Source organism: Parasteatoda tepidariorum, chromosome 5 (assembly GCF_043381705.1).
Source record: "Parasteatoda tepidariorum isolate YZ-2023 chromosome 5, CAS_Ptep_4.0, whole genome shotgun sequence".
Lineage (NCBI taxonomy): Eukaryota > Metazoa > Arthropoda > Arachnida > Araneae > Theridiidae > Parasteatoda > Parasteatoda tepidariorum.
In genome coordinates, this window is record NC_092208.1 from 91,575,128 (window position 1) to 91,592,140 (window position 17,013).

The 17,013-nt window shown below is 29.5% G+C and overlaps 1 protein-coding gene across 13 annotated transcripts in view; it reads left to right on the top strand.

Moving 5' to 3' along the window:
• The window catches only part of LOC107454240 (perilipin-3), a 74,833-nt gene that overhangs the window by 36,130 nt on the left and 21,690 nt on the right, over window positions 1-17,013 (top strand). For 10 of the 13 annotated variants that reach the window (XM_071180788.1, XM_071180790.1, XM_071180791.1 and 7 more), the window contains 2 exons: window positions 11,523-11,770; window positions 12,565-12,647. In XM_071180788.1, the coding sequence (XP_071036889.1) occupies window positions 11,527-11,770; window positions 12,565-12,647 (327 nt within the window). In that variant the 5' untranslated portion in view covers window positions 11,523-11,526. Of the gene's footprint in view, window positions 1-4,181; window positions 4,463-11,522; window positions 11,771-12,564; window positions 12,648-17,013 lie in introns of those variants that run through there. The other 3 variants (XM_016071356.3, XM_016071360.2, XM_016071361.3) reach the window with 3 other exon arrangements.

A 17,013-nucleotide genomic window follows, 5' to 3' on the forward strand; every position in this document is an offset into this window, starting at 1 on the left:
TTTAGGAAAATTGTTTGGCTATTAGCCAATCCCTTTACATGCGTTTTTTCCCCCATTTGTTTGGAATTTTAGAATGAAAAATGCAATTTATATAATGCATATAAACTTTTATTATTTTTTTAATTTAATTTTATATGCTTTAGAAATAATATTATGACGAATATCAATGCAATTATGCAAGGATTTATTTAATTAAGATGTTCAGTATCATACCACCAAAAGAGATATTTGAAATTTTATATATATATATATATTTTATATACAAACTTTTATGGGAGTTAGGGCACATCCTTGTCTCATTATTTACGTGACCTATTATAGATAACATTTTAAAACTTGAACATGTTGACAAAAAATAGACTAAAAATGTCATTTGAAAAAAAAATACTCTGTAATTTTAGGAACAAAATTAATTTCAGATTTGATATCCTTACAATTCGTATTGGGCAAGATCTAGTATTTGTATAAATGCAACACAAAAATATGTTCCCCAGTGTAATCATTACTTAACTAAAAATTCTTGGATTTACAGAAGAGAAGTAAAATGATACGCGTAATAATTTTTCAACCCCATATATAATAACAAAATTAAAATTAGATAATTTCATCAGATAATCGGATAATTTCAACGGTATCGAAAGGGATTATGTTGAAAAGTATAGTTTGGAAAATACGATTATTGTAACTCGTGACTGGTAGGTACGAGATGATTCGTATGTGTTGCACACAAGCTACTCCATCATGGGGTCGTGTTGGTTCAGCAGACCATTAGTCTTCCAATGATCGTTCAAGTCCCAACGATGACTGGTCTATTCGAATACTACTCTCGGCTCGTATGAAGCACATTGCTCGCGTAAAATAATCCTTGTGATAGACTGGGAGCGATTTTCAAATCCAGCGGCTTTTAACAACCCTCTTTTCTGCTCGGTAATTTCTTAAATAAAAGAAATCTTTATTTTCGACTCTTTTTTTTATTTTAATTTGCACATTTTCAAAAGAAATAAAAGCTTGCATTATAATTGTTGAGACAATTCTTTAAAAAAGAAAACGAGTTGTTAAAAGACTTGTAAACGGGACATGGACTAGAATTTCTCGGACTAATAGTGAGAGAGTTTCGTGGTTTTCCTCGCTATAACAGAAAGGCCATTTATTTTCACGATTAAGAGTCCTCCATGGTTTCACAAGGTTTCACAATGCTGTAGTTTCCTCTTTTTCTGGGTAGAATTAAAATTTACAAGTTTGCACATTTGAATATTGATATCAGTAGTTTCAGTATAGATCCTTCTGGTAATAAAATGAAATAAAATCTCATCCAGGCACCTAACCCTGTTTTTAGAGCTGTACCCTCTTACGGCCATGTCAGAAATACCACATATTTTCATCACTCTCAAGTGAACCTGAGCTAGAACCACTTTTGTCGTACCTCCGCTTCATACCAGTGAGAGAACTTTTTGCCAGGGCAGTTCAACATGCACCTTGATGCATACGCATTCTTTAATCAGCTGCCGAGATCGAACTCACAACCACCACACCTTAACCGACTACATCACCTTTTTATGTGCTTCAAGTTACGAAACTCAATGTAGGACAAAATTAGGAAATTTTACTAACTGACAGTGGGCAGTTTTATTTAGCTGTGGCAGCTACTTATTTTGTCCCCCTAACAACTGAATATTAATTGTCACAGCTCATTCGATAGGAAAAGTTTCTTCGAAAAAAGTTTTTAGCGCGTTTTTTTACTTACTTTGAATTTTTAGAAAACCGACTGGACTGTGTAGGGGTCAAGCAACTGACCCAACACTCTTTTTTGAGAAAAAGTAATTTTATTTGAAATGAAAATGTCGAAGGAAATCGTATTTTTTTATAAGTTTTTTTGTTTTTAAATTTTCCTCAAAAAAAATTTTTTTTTCGAAATGTTTTAAATCATTTTCTTTTGATTTATAAATTTAATGATTTATATATTCTTTCTCTGTAACAGTTTTTTTTCCTTTCTTACACCTGACGTCAATGGGGGTTGCAAAGAGGTTACAGCGCAGCAATCTGCAAATTCCTAGTTACTATCAACCATTCCAACTGCTTGATCAATTTTGTTTCTATCCGAAACAAAATGTTCAATTTTTGTTAAATGGATTCAGTACGGAACTATATCACAAATTAAAAAAAAATGTCACTATTTAAAATTCTAAAATTATTTTCTTTTAACTTTTATAGAAACGAAATATAATTTTCAATATAATAGATTTCAAGGGATTACCTGTACATACTTGCATTTTTGTTGATTTTTTACTTATTTCTTGAAGCAAAAAATCTAGTATTGATTTAATTTATTCAACACATCAAGATTTATGACTGCAAGTTTTCCAAAAGTAAAAAGATTTGACTGTTTTCTAAAATGAATGAAACTCCTTTTCTATTCAAACACTGCATTTTGATTCCTGAATATTTTCAACGTTCACTATTTCAATGAATTTTGAAACATTTAAAGTCTTATACTTTATCATTAAAATTTAACGCTTTTAAAATTAAAATTGTACTTTTCTACATTTTTCAATGAAATTTAATATTAAGTAGAATTTTTGATTTCCACGAAATGTACTTGAAAATCGTTACTTTTTTGTTTTGTACTTTTTATTCCTTACTTTTCAAAATCAAAATTTTTTACTCGCCACTTTCGCTTAAAGTACTTGCTCTTTTACTCGTTACTTTTAAGAAAGTTACATTCTCATGTATGTGTGGGAGCACCTAATAGAGTGACCCCTGAAAAAGTGACCAACAAATCTCCCTGAATGATGAGTATCAATTGGTGGGCGGCATTGGGGGAAAAAACTTTTAGAAAATACAAAAACAATTCCAAAATTTTCTGAATGCTAAAAAGTTTCAGAAATCAATCCATCCTTGCTGAATGACCATCCGGAAGTATTGGAAATGTTTACATTTGTTTAATATATGCCTTTCTTTAATTTTTTTATACGTTTATCTTTCATATACTCTTGCATGATTGTGAAGAATGATTATTTTAAAACAATAATGTATTAATATAATAGTCACCACCGACTTTGGAATAGTGGAGAATAAGTTCAAATTATATATCAATATACTGCCTTGAAATGAAATTAAATACGTATCTTTTCTTAATATTATCACTGTTATTCGTTCCTTTAATGAAGCATTAAATAATGAATAACTATAAACAAAAGATTGCAATCAGAACTACAATGATTATTTACAATATACGTAGTTTCAACTGCGTCTTGATCTTTTTTTTTCGAACCATTTAAATTCTATTCATCAGAATTAGTTTCTAATGAACGATCAAAATGAACTTTTTTAAATTCAGTTTTTAAGGAAAAATAAAAGATAATGACTAATTTTACGAAACCCAATATATTTATCTCACTTTTTAGGTGAAGACAATTACTAAATTCGCTTGCAATTTTAATTGCAAATCAGTGTTAATCGATAACTGTTCAACTCGGCTTTGCCTGGGTCAAAAATAAGGCACGTTATTGTTTGAGGAATCTGTATAAACAGTAGGCAACTCTCGAAGTTAAGTATTTGTGATGTTATTAATTTATAATCATTTTTGGGGAACATATAATTTCTTTCGCGATGATGTACTACAGGTGCCTCTTTAAACTTTTTTTTCTTTTTACAAATTTCTAAACCGTGTTTTTCTGTAAGTTTATAAAAACACAATTTAGGCGGCAAGTGTGTACTTTCATTTAAAGAAGAAGAAGATAACGGATACCCACACATGTGTACTATGACGTCAGCTAATTGTTCATAAGCAAAAGGGCGTGTACTACAGATGCTTCTTATCAGTAATGCTGCAAATTATTCTTCTTATTTACTTCTTACATTATTAAAATTATTTTTTTTTAGGTCCAGCAACTCATTTTTCCAACAAAAAAAAACTTCTTTTTTTTTAAAAATTTCTAAACCGTGTTTTTTGGTAAGTTTATAAAAACATGGTTTAGGGAGGCAATTGCACTTCAAGCATCCTGAAGTATTCGAAATGCTTGCATTTTTTAATATATGCCTTTCACTAATTTTTTTATAAGTGTATCTTCCATCTGCTTTCGCGACTGTGAAGAATGAAATGTGAAATTATTATTTTAAAAGAGTAGTACATTAGTCACCACCGACTTTGGAGTGCTGGTGAAAGAGTTCAAATTCGAACAAAAGCAATTTATCACCAACATGCACGGTTGTGTGTCGATACATACCAAATTTTTTTTTTTTTAAATAAAAAAGGAATGAAAGAGTATAATAATAATGATGCCGGATATTATGTGATAATAATGAAAGTTAGTAAATGAGACGGAGGGAATTCGCACTTTGATCCCACAAGATATAAAGATAGAGAGATAGAAAAGCATTTATTTTGTTGAATTCAACGGTCAAACTTAATTCATCTCAGTTAGCACTGTGCAAGCGAAGCTAAAATATTTTATCCTTTCGAGTAAGTTTTTTAAAATATATATATAAATATCCCGATAGCAGATGAAATTAAATACGTTTCTTCCTTTAGCATGATCACTGTTCTTGGTTCTTAATTAAATATTAAATAATTATATGAGATAAAGATTGCTATCAGATATAAAATGATTTTTTTACAATATATGTATTTTTATGAGCTGTGTTTAGAATGTTTTTTTGAATCATTTAAATTCTATTCATCGGAATTAGTTTTTAAATAACTATCAAAAATTTAATTCTTTAGCATAGATAGTATTTGATTCTCTATTTAGTTTTATAAAAAAAATATAGAATTTAATAATGTATTGTTTATCTTAATAATTCGTGTTTTTTTTTATTTTAGCCAAAGCGATTCGTTCTTAATGAAGTATTAAATACTGTTTGATTTTATGACCTTTGAATTATTTCATATTTTAATGTTGTCTATGCTTTTTGTACTTGGGAATTAAAAAAAACTTACTACTGTCAAAATAGCGAAATGAATTGTGATGCCGTGAATTAGACCTTAAATGTATTGTGTTGCCTATTTGAATAGTCTTACATATAATGATTTGCTTACTTAAATGGAACTTAATATATAATGAATTGCTTACTTGAATAAAACCTTATATTCCATGATTGTATACTTTCATAGAATTTTACTTTTAACTAAAAATTTCCTTTGAATAGGACTCTTAAATTTTAATTTATTTCCTTGAATGGAACATAAATTGTAATAAATTGTTTATTTTAAAAGGACTTTATATTGGATGTAATTTTGTTCAAACATCTAATAAATTTATTACTTGAAATGGGGTACTTTTAAATACTAAAATTCTGTAGTAAATTGTTATTTCTATAGAAACTTATATCTAATGAATTAATTATATGCATAAGGTTTTACTTCTCATGAAATGTTCATTTAATTACTTTTTATACTTGAATGGAGCTTTAAATCTAATGAATTGTTTATTTTAAAAGGGCCATATATTTCATGAATTATTATTGCTTTACATTATACATTTAAGTACTAAAATGATATAATTACTGAAGAGATTTCTGATTGTATTTTACGAAGGAAATCATCCATTATATTTTTTTTAACTTTTACTTCTTTAAAAAATGAACGTCTTACGCTGTTTGTTAAAAGCTACTTTTCAATTCATAAAAATTAACTTTTTTTATTTAATAATTGAGTTTACTTAGAAGTTTTACTGCATTCGGAAAAAAAATTAATTTTGATATTTTACTTGACTTTAAAATAGTCATTTTTTTAAAACTTTTATTTTTAGAATAAATTGGTTTTTCCGTTTTCTTACCGTGAGCTTACTAATCGATTTTTATAATAGCAAGTATGCTTTTAGTACTAATTTATTTATTGGTTCATGCTTCTTATACAATGTAAATAATTTTAATATTCCTAGATATTTTTCAAAACATACCTAACATATAAGATCTAACATATCTATAATTTCAAAACATATCAAAACATTTAAATGATAATATAGATTTAAATGCAAGGATAACTGATATATAGTGTAAACAGAGATTTCAAAACAAACAGAGATTCGTAAAACAAACTTCAATATAAATAGAAATGAAATACAAAAATGAATTAAATTCAGAAATAAATAAAAATGAGAATCAAATTCAAAAATGAAGTCAAAAAGTATGCAAATTGAGATCATAATGGAAAAAAACAAAAACTCTATCTAAATTTGACAAATTACACTTTAAGGAAAATAGATGCAACATCAAAACATCTTTGATTCCCGAGAAAGGCAAAGAAAACTTTGTTCTAAAAAGAATAAATTAAGAATGAATTTAGAAAATCAGCAGAATTTGAAATAGCAGTTTAAACATTTGTATTGCACATTAAAGTTTCAAAAAGAAATATTTTAACTGACGTCACAACATTTTTGTTTCTTTGTAAAAGTATCCATTGAATGGCAAACTTCTGCTGGTGGAGAAAAAAAAACGTCTTTTCTCCGAAAGTTGTTTCGTCCCCTCGTAAAAATACCGTTAAGAGAATGAATAATATGTTATTTTTATAACTGCTGTGATTCATATAACATTTATTTATAAAGATGTTAGAATAAGTTTTTTTCACGGTTTAATCCCTCTATGTTTCTAAAAATTGGCAAAAAATTTTAAGTAAAAGAAGAGTCAGTTTTTTAAAATGAAAAGCCTTTTTGGTCTAATTTTTCTTTTCTTTAATATTTAAGAAGATAATCCAGCAATGCATTATTGTCTCTCCTCATAAAAGTATGAAAAGACTAAGAATTATTCGTTGAAGGATTGATTTTCATTAAGAGGAAAAAATCTCACCAAATTGGCAAAGCGTTTAATAAATTTCAAATACTAAAGAGTATTTTTTGCAGTTCTTTCACCAAAGAAACAAAATGCAGTTTAAGTTCTTTAACTTCAGCTATAATTTTAAACTATATATGCAATTTGGAGATAAGGAATGATCTGGGCTTCAGTTCATTTGAGTCGTACTAGAGCTGCCGCTATTGGCAACGGTCTGGGAAACATCCCTCTGGATGATCCGAAAACATGCCATCACAATTTTGATCCTCTGCGGAGACTCCCCCGTTCAGGTGGTCTAACGACCTGCGGCGAAGTCAAGCACTTTACGGTTTAACGGGGATCGACACCGCACACCCTTGGTCCCTTCGTATCCTGATCAAAGTAGTTACCCAGCAGCTGCACACCGACAGCAGCCAATGACTACCGTGTTTTACGATCAGTCCAACTGTGGGACTTAAATATGTTAAAGAACTTTTTTGAAAATCGCCAAGCAGGCGAGATTTTTCCACCTAGATGAAAATTATCAAAAGCGATATATAATTACGATTTTTTGAAAATTTTTATGAACTTAGATAATATCGTGTTCGAGTAACTTGGTAAATATAAAAAATTGGATCACAATTTTCTTCCTATTTACACTTTGAGCTATTTTCAGTATTAAGGATTTGTTCTTTAAACTTTCAAACTCTATGCTTTTCTCGACAGTGATTTAAGAAATTATCAAATATTTCTGATTTAAGTGATCAATGCTTTTTCATATCCTCCAAGAAATAAAGTACAATGCAAAAAGCAAAAAAATGAACCAAGCCTAAATAACTTATGATCTAATGATCGGATCTTCACGTTCTGGGATTCAATCTTAATGGTATGAGGTGGTGACTATGAAAATAAATTAATGCAGAAGATATTTGAAGTTACGACATCCGACACAAAAACGTACTTTAATGTTCCCGTGAAATCGATATTTCTTGTGAGCAATTTGACCGATTTCGTGCCTATCTATCCGAACATCAGACGTAGATCTTTCTTAATCTCAGCCGCAGTCGCATTCTCACTGCGTACGTTGACTGGCCCCGAATTTGAACCAATCAGATTCGAAAAATCTTTTGCGCTTGAACTTTGTTTCTTTATTTCACTAACGTTAAAAGTTGCCAGGAATTGCTACATACTACTGTTTTTTATATCGTACTAATAACTACATTACTTCTGTTAAAAAGTACTTTTTAAACACTACGAACTATGGAAAAAAAAGTAGCAACTACGACTACAGTAGTTCCGCTACTTGCAGCGCTCCGACCTCTAAGTGGGGCATCATGAATAACTGTTGCTAACTTTCAGCAAATATGTAAATAGCATATTATTTGAATGTGAAGTCAAAGCCTTAAAACATTTGTTCATTTTGAAGTAAAGTTTATTCATTTGAAATTTAAACTTATTTACGAGTTTAAAAACTTCAAATTTTAGCAGGGTTTTTTGTTGTTGTTGCTGTGGTTGAAAGAGCTTTGAAGAATAATTTTAATTGCGTAAAAGTTTGGCCTTTAAGTCGTTGCAATTTTTTTATCAAACAGCAAAAAATTATGATAAAAGTTGAGAGCTTCACTCTTATTGGTTTTTAGTGTCACTGAAAGATTGATTCTGAATAGATTTGGACAGCATAATGAACTTATGAGCTATTGACAATTATATAGAATAACTTAAAATGAACAGCATCATTTTTTGAATATTCTTTTAAAGTTGTTATTTATTGTTCTTTGTTTGCATTTTGAATAGGATAATCAGAATTTTTAGCTAGTAAAAATCTTATTTCAAGTTAAGATTTTATTTATAATATGCTAAATATCTAATTCTAAAACTGTCTTCGATTTTTCCATTTAAGTATCATATTAATAACCACTTTAACTTAACTCATTATCTAGCAATTTTTTTAAACAAAAACGCAGGATAAACTAATGACTGCTCTCAAACTGTTTAACGTGAAAAATAATATAATATAATAACTGTATATTGACTTAATTTCTTCAAATTTCTCTTTGAAAATTTCATATATTTTTTTTCTAGATAAGGTGAATAAAAGCAGAATTTTTTTTCACACTTAAAGTTTAAAAATTACGCTTTAAGAACTTTAAGAAAAACCTCTTTCAATTCATTATTTCATTCAGTAGATAACAGCTAGTACGACATTCGACGATTGCGGGAAAAAATTTAATCTTTTAGAATTGTTTCTCCTAAAATACTTACACTCTTAATATTTACACAGGGTATTTGTAATTTTTTAAAAACAGATAACTTTCTGTATTGAATTTTGAGGATAAATTACGTAATCAAACTCTCGCGATAAGTAATATTTATTTGTGTCTCTTAAAATCATATCTTTAAAAATTCCATGGGACATTTTGTAATGTATGAAAATAACAATGAATTACAGTTTGAAACTCTAATGAAAAAATAGCCAATTATTTTTCTAATATTTTGTCAATAGTTATACCATAAGATTTTAGCACATATATTTGAAATATATGTGGCCAAAGTTATAAGTTTCAAATTTAAAAAAATTAATGCTAATAATTTTGAAAAGGAATATCCGATACATGGCCATAAATAACATATTTAATTAAACTAAACCTATTAGCCACTTTAATATCCCTCGATTTACAATTAAGAATTACCATAACACAATACTTTGATGGATCGGTAGATTAATTTCTTTTTTAAAATTCAGTTCTTAAGGAAATACAAAAAATAATTACTATTTAACCAAACCCAATGTATACGTATTTTTAACTGCGTGTTGATCTTTTTTTAATCATTTAAATTCAATTCATCAGAATTAGTTTCTAATTAACTATCAAAATTAACTATTTCAAATTCAGTTTCTAAGGAAAAATAAAAGATAAATACTATTTTACCAAACCCAATGTATATATCTCACTCTTAAAGTTAAGACAATAAATTAAATCGCTTACAGCTTTAACAGCAAATCAATGTTAAAAGATAAACCAACTGTCCAACTTAGCTTTGCCAGGGTTAAAATTAAGGTACATTATTGTCTGAGGAATCCGTATAAACATTATGCAACACTCGAGGCTAAGTATTTGGGATATAATTATTTCATAATCATTTTGGTGAACATATATTTTCTTTCGCGATACTGTACTACAGATGCCTCTTTAAACCTTTTTTTTTCTTTTTACAAATTTCTAAACTGTGTTTTTCTGTAAGTTCATAAAAACACGGTTTAGGAAGGCAATCGTGTACTTGCATTTAAAGAAGAAGAAGATTACGGATACCCACACATGTGAACTATGACGTCAGCTAATTGTTCAAATGGCGTGTTAAAGTTGAGCTACGTTTTTCCATTTAAATTGGAATGCTAATTAACGTGAAGCTAATGAAATACAGCGCCGTATCAGAAATCGAATTCTCTGAAATATAATTCTTTCTTATCTATATTTTTTCTTAACTTAGATTTATTATTTGTTTATGTATTTTATTGTGACCATGATACATTTTTGTTTCGTGTACACGGCAACTTCGATTAATAATTAGTGTGTTTAAGTTCTACATGGCTTTGTGCCTGTCTTTACATTAAGAAATATATGGTGAAATATTTTGAAATTTTTGAAGAAAAAAAACATTGCGAAAGAATGTCACTTAAGAGAATTGATACTTGGCGGGTTTGACTTACTCGAAATAAAATGGAAAGAACAGTTGCTATCGTAAGTAAATGCCACGTTTCCACTACCCATCCGGATCGAGATACTCACACAACGTCAATTGGCACTTAATATTTAATTACTTATTATTTATCGCTTATCCCGATGTCTTTGCGTAACTAAGTTTTACAAAACACGTTTTAGAAAAGCAATTCTAGCAAAATGAATTCGTAACTGTTAAGATTTGTCATACTTATAATTGTAATCAAATCTAAAAACTATAAGCACCTATGTGAGCTATAAGCTAGACTCACTTGTATAATAATTTGCACTCAATAATGTCTAAAGTTAGTCCTATATGAAAATCCGTGTTTTACACACCTCGTTCGATCGGTATGGAGTAGAATGTTCTAATGTAAACAGTGACCTTTTTCATACTTCATACTACCAGTGTGATAAAACTTCATCGTCAAAATCAGACGTACGGGATGGAAACATACCGGGAATAAACAGACTGACGTTTTTATCCAAATGAGGATAGAGAATTATTTATGGTAAGCATAAATAAAGCAAAAACGCATGAATAGGGGATAAACAATGGGATGGATATACTATAGTTTCAGTTCTGGATATTAAAATATTTTTCAGTGATCTCCCAACTCGAGAAATAGTGTTTGTTTTAAGACAGAGCATGGTTCTTGTTTTTAGAACCAACTAAAGCTTGTTCATTTCTGTACCTTTGCTGCTTCATTTACGTTGTTTTGCTCTACTCGTTCATTGTTACGTGATCATATTAGTTAATTTGTCTATAGAAAAAACTCCCCATGCCACGTAGTCTAAAGGTCATCTGCTGGTATGGAAACAAAATGTATCGCATTTCCAAGAGGGGAGCTTCTTTCTCTGCTGATTCTCTTCCTCTCGCCTACCCGAATCAAAACCTGTCTTAAATAATGGCCCAACTTCAAATAGTTAAACATCGCAACCATAGTAACACTACCACTCCAGACGAATGGCTAGAGGAGTTCTTTACATAGACAAACTATATGTTTAAATGCTGTATTGGTAGTTTACTGACCAATGACATTCTTTTGTCTTTTGAAGGTTTATGTACAGGACTGATCCGATAATGGCAAGAGGAGAAGGCGATACGGGTGTTCTAAGGAGTCACTTCGTGGAACGAGTGGTGAAACTGCCCATGGTCCATGTGGCATGGGACTTTGCCTCCAACACATACTCACATATAAAGGAATCGAATAAACTCGTTCATTTCACTCTCAGTAGTGCCGAGAAGTCGGCTATATACATGGTTGGACAAGCCAAGCCTGTTGTTCTCAAGTTCGAAAAACAAAGTAAGCCTTATATGCAACTTCATTAAAAGCTGTAGCAGTTTAAATTTTAATCAAATCGGGTATTTTATTGTTGCGAATTAAAAAACAAAATAAAATCATATTTATTTTACATTAAAAAAATTGCTAGCTTAGATGTTAATGATACGTTAAAAGCAAACGAGGCTGCATTTAAATGTGTTGAACATAATTTGAAGCATTTTCCAAAATACGTGTTTTATTTTGAGTTTTTTTTGTGATGCTGTGTTATTTATTAAATATTTGAATAAAAAGGGGTCACATATCTTCGTTGAAATATTTTCAGAAAATTTGAAAGTTTAAATTAAAAAATAAAATGATATTGCCTCTTTTTCATGCGAATGAAAATGCTAATCAACACATTTAATTTATTTCCAGTAAAAATGTCCAACTTTTAAACTGTTTTCAGCATTTCTTTTCTCAAAACAAATAAGTATCTCAAAAATGAATGTTATTTAATAATTAATCTGCGTTTTTCCTACAGTGTATTGTGTTTATATTCGAAGATATATTCTATTTTCTGTTAGATTTTACTTTAATAGTAATATTGAGTATTTCCTTCCTCTTTAGAGAGCTATTATTTGCATGCTATGTAACCTTCATTTTTAACCTTCTATGTAACATTCATTTCCAAACTCTTTTTTTTTAAGACATTTCTGTTTCCAGTAAATAACATTGAAATCGTCTTAACATCTTAATTATCATGCCCTAAAAAGCTTTCTTATCGGTTATATGCTAAAATACTTTATTAATTTATTTTATTTTACTTTTTTACACAGTTCAGGCTGTTGACAGTCTAGCTTGCCTTGGCCTAGGCACTCTAGAAGAAAGAGTACCATTGATTAAAAAACCTGCACAGGAGGTAATTTTCCCAATTTACAAGAATGTTTTCTTCCTATATCATATGTATGAACTTATTTATTTGAAATAATTGATCAATATAAGTATCGAAATAAATTATACAAGTTTTTAACGTAAAATTTTGATGTTATGGACAATACCCGAAAAAAATTATTTTATTAAATATTAGTACAAAAACTATAAAACACCTGTTGGTGATGTTAAGACAGCAAAATAATTTTACATCGGATTACAATTATTTACGTTGGATTTTTTTTCTATCCAAGGTTAGTTTGTCAGAAATTAGTCAAAATTTCGATTGGCGATAAAATAGCCATACATTTAAAAAAGGGTTGTAAATTATATTTATATCAGGTAGCTTCCAAGCCGTGGTGTCTCAAGGGATAGAGAGCTCGTCTCCCAATGAAGTACACCAGGTTCGAATCCCATCGGTGGCTAGTCAATACGAATTCCACATCCAGCCCACACCGACCACAGTGCTAACGTAAAATATCCTCAGAGATAGACGGATCATGGGTTAGAGTCCCCTTGCCACCAGGCGAACCGTTGGAGGTTTTCGCGGTTTTCCTCTCCCTGTAACGCGAATGCCGGCTGGTACCATAAAAAAGTCCTTCAGGAAGGCAAATTTCTTCCAATACTTGATCCTGGAATTCCCTTGTCTTCTGGATTGGGTTCGAAATTACAAGGCTACGGAACAACGATAGCCTGTTCAACGAAAGTTACTAAAAAGAAAAAAAAAATACTCTGCGGCAATAATGTGGCTGCAATTTCCACTTGTAGTGATCTGGAAACGATTGAATTTTGCATTGTTATCAGGAATGGAGTTTTATATGAGATTTCAGCTCTCTAGTTTATCAACAAAAAAAAAGAAGATCGAAATTTCATTTTCGAAATTTCACTTTTACAGACACGAAAGCGATTGAATGAAAATGCTGTAAATAGCTCTCATTTAAAAAGAGAGGCTCTTTCGAGAATTGGGTGATTCAAATTTGATGACAGTTCAGATAGAAGAACGTTTTATTAAAAATAAAAGAACGATTACGTGGCTGCTAAATATTCAGATTTTTATACTTATCTGAATTATTAATAGGCTGAGATGGTGATATTTTATCTCAAACAGGACATATAATACCTTGAACAAGGTTACAAACTAAATTTCTTAGGAAAAAGCGGTTCGAATTTGCTATTTTCGGGAAGGTTCTTTTTGAGCATCTGTATTTCAATTCGCTAACGCTGTTTTTTCTCAAGTGGTTTGTGTAACACCATTTCAATCTTGAAAGTTAAGTGTTGAAAATTGAAAATATTAGGTCAAAAGCGGTGGTCAGAAGTAGCCCGTGACAAGTAACGATACTACTGTAAGCGGTATTTTTTTCCGTAGTTTGTAGTGTAGTGCGCTTCTTTATAAAAGAAGTAGTGTATAGTGAGTAGTGCGATACAAAAAACAGTAGTTTGTAGCGTTTCCTGCCAACTACTTTTGACGATAGTTTATGTGAAGAAACAAAGTTCAAACGTAAAACATTTTTCAAATCTGATAGATGCTGTGGGTGCGTCAAAGCACACAATGAGAATGCCTCTATGGCCAAGCGTTAATAAGATCTAAGTCTGACGCTTGAAAAAATCGGTGGGTAATCGGTCGAATTGTTCAAGAGAAATTGAATTTTATGTATCTGACTTTTATAAAATTCGATTTCACAGGAACTATAAAGTGCGTTTTTGTGTCTGATTTCGCAACTTAAATTATCGTTTGCATTAATTAATTAGCTTATTTGCCGTCACCCCCCCCTCAAACCATTAAGAATGAGTCCTGGAACATGAAAATCTTATCATTAGAACAAAAGTTATTCAGGTTGGTCCGTTTTTGGTCAGTCGCTCATTGCTTGGAGGATATAAAAAAGCATTGATCACTTAAATCACAAATCTTTGATAACTTCTTAGCATTTCTAAAATTAAATATTCACTGTCTGAACTTTGAAAGTTAAAAGAACAAATTCGTAAGAAGTGCTTTATAGAATAAAAAACTATTTCATGTAAACATAAGTTAAAACTTCGTAATAACCCCTCACATTAAACCATGCCAATTTGTTTTTATTCAAAATCATTTTGAATATTGGTGAAAATAAAGTTCTCCAGTTAAAAGTTTCTCTTTTAAAAGTAGTGAAAGTAGTTTTCAGTCGCTACATTAAAGAAAAGTAGTTGTAGTTAACTACAAAGAAAATGTAGTTTTTATGTCACAACTATAAAACTCCATATAACTTCAGCAGTGAAAGAATACAACAAAAAAAAAATGCAACAGAACATGTAAGTTAAAAAAATGTGATTATCATGTGATGTGATGATAATATGTTACGTACGAAACTGTGATGTGATGATAATATTGTGCATTGAAAGTATGCAAACGAATAAGTTAAGTTTAATTAATTACAATTCGTTACATTATGAATAAATTCTGCCTTGAAAGTATGTTTTTATATACTTTCAAGGCAGATGACATGCAAGCTAAGTAAAATTAATTATAATATAATACGTTATAAATATGTTCTGTATTGTAAGTGTGCATAAGAAAATGAAAGTTAAGTATAATTAGTTATAATACATATATCGGGTCATTTAAGTGTAATTATTTATAATATAATGAAAAATAAATTCTGTATCGAAAGAATACAAAAAGAAATGCATGAGAATGTGTAAGTTAAGTAGTATTAACATAGTTACGATACTTAAAATATGAACACTTAACAATACTTAATATATATACCATAACAATACTTAAAATATGAAAAGCAGCCTCTCTTTCAGAAAAAGTATTTAGTTTCATTGGATGATAATTTCATTGTGTAGAGGGCCACACATCAGGAAATTTTCTTGTTCGTATTTCTTTCGGAAAAATAAACTGCAGAGTCAGAATAGTGGTTCAATAGCATTTTTTTGGAAAACTCAATTTGTGGGGTATTTTAAACAAAATATAAATTAAAAATAAAATCGGATCATAAATTTTAGACACAAGATTTTTTAAAATTATTTATTATTATTATTGGCCGAAGTAGTGGGCCTTTTGTTAGTTTTAATTAATGTCTGTACGGTTTTCAAAACTCTTATCTAACCTGATGGTTGAATAAAAGAAGAAAATTTAAGACTCCCACTAACCACATATGCAAAAAATTACTAACGTTCTAAAAATGACTCACTAAAAACATAAACCTAACCTTCCAGAACCAAAAATAGTTTAATTGTTACTAAAGCTGTTTACATTACGTTTGATTCGTTTTTTATGATTCCTTTTTCTTCTTCTTTTTTATAAAAATATATTAAAAAAAAGCACCGCTGAATTTTCCTCAAAAATTTCTTTCAAGTTAGGTCCTATCAAGTGCTAAAAAAATCTATTTAATCTATAATTTAATTCGTGTGATAATAAACTGTACTTAGATTTAATTCGTGAAATAATAAACTGAATTAAGAATTAATTAGTGTGATAATTAACCGTACTACGATTTAATTCTTAACCATACTATAATTTTATTCGAATGATAAATAGTAATACTATAATTTAATGGATGTATTAATTATCCTTTCTATGGTTTAAATAGTGTCATAATTAACCTTATTATTACTTAATTCACTCTTAAGTTCAGTAAAAAAAAATTATATTTCGACTTAAAATTGCATTGACCTTGTCAAGGTTTTCTTACAGATACTATAAAATAATGATTTGTAGACAAACTTTTTCGCCAAGCTTAAGTATTTGTATAGTTATAAGGATGTTTACCAAATGTTTGCCACTTTTTTACGATTATTTCTTCGCTTCCTAAAAAAAATATAAATAAATAATAATAAAAAAAAATAGAATTTCTTTCGATAATTTTTCTGAAGTGTCGTCTTATCAAGGGCTAAAAAAAAATTCTCTGCAAAGGTCAAATTATTTCACCACTAAAATAAGCAACGATTTATGCAAATGGAATAAAGATAAAAAAGTCCGACTCGTGCTTTGTTCTACGTTCGAAGTTTAAAGCTCACTTCTTATCGCATACAAAATTGAGTGAATTTATATTAGATTTACTTCCTTTACGAGTTTTTTTTCCCTTTCTTTTGGAAAAAGGAGAATGGCTTTTTGTTTTAAAAACAACCTTCAATAGGTCAAAAAGTTTTCTTTAAATTCAAAGGAAATTTCATATGTACAGAGCGCAAAAAAAGGGGGACCTCCTAGTCTTACTTTTTGATCGGATTTTCATATTCTAGGACTCAATCTAAATGGTTCGAGGGGGTGATCTCAAATATGCCAATTAATGAATGCTAACGATATTTTAAATTTACGAAATTAGACACATAAACTTACTTTCTCTGAATAAATATACTTTTTTTTTTTTTTTTTT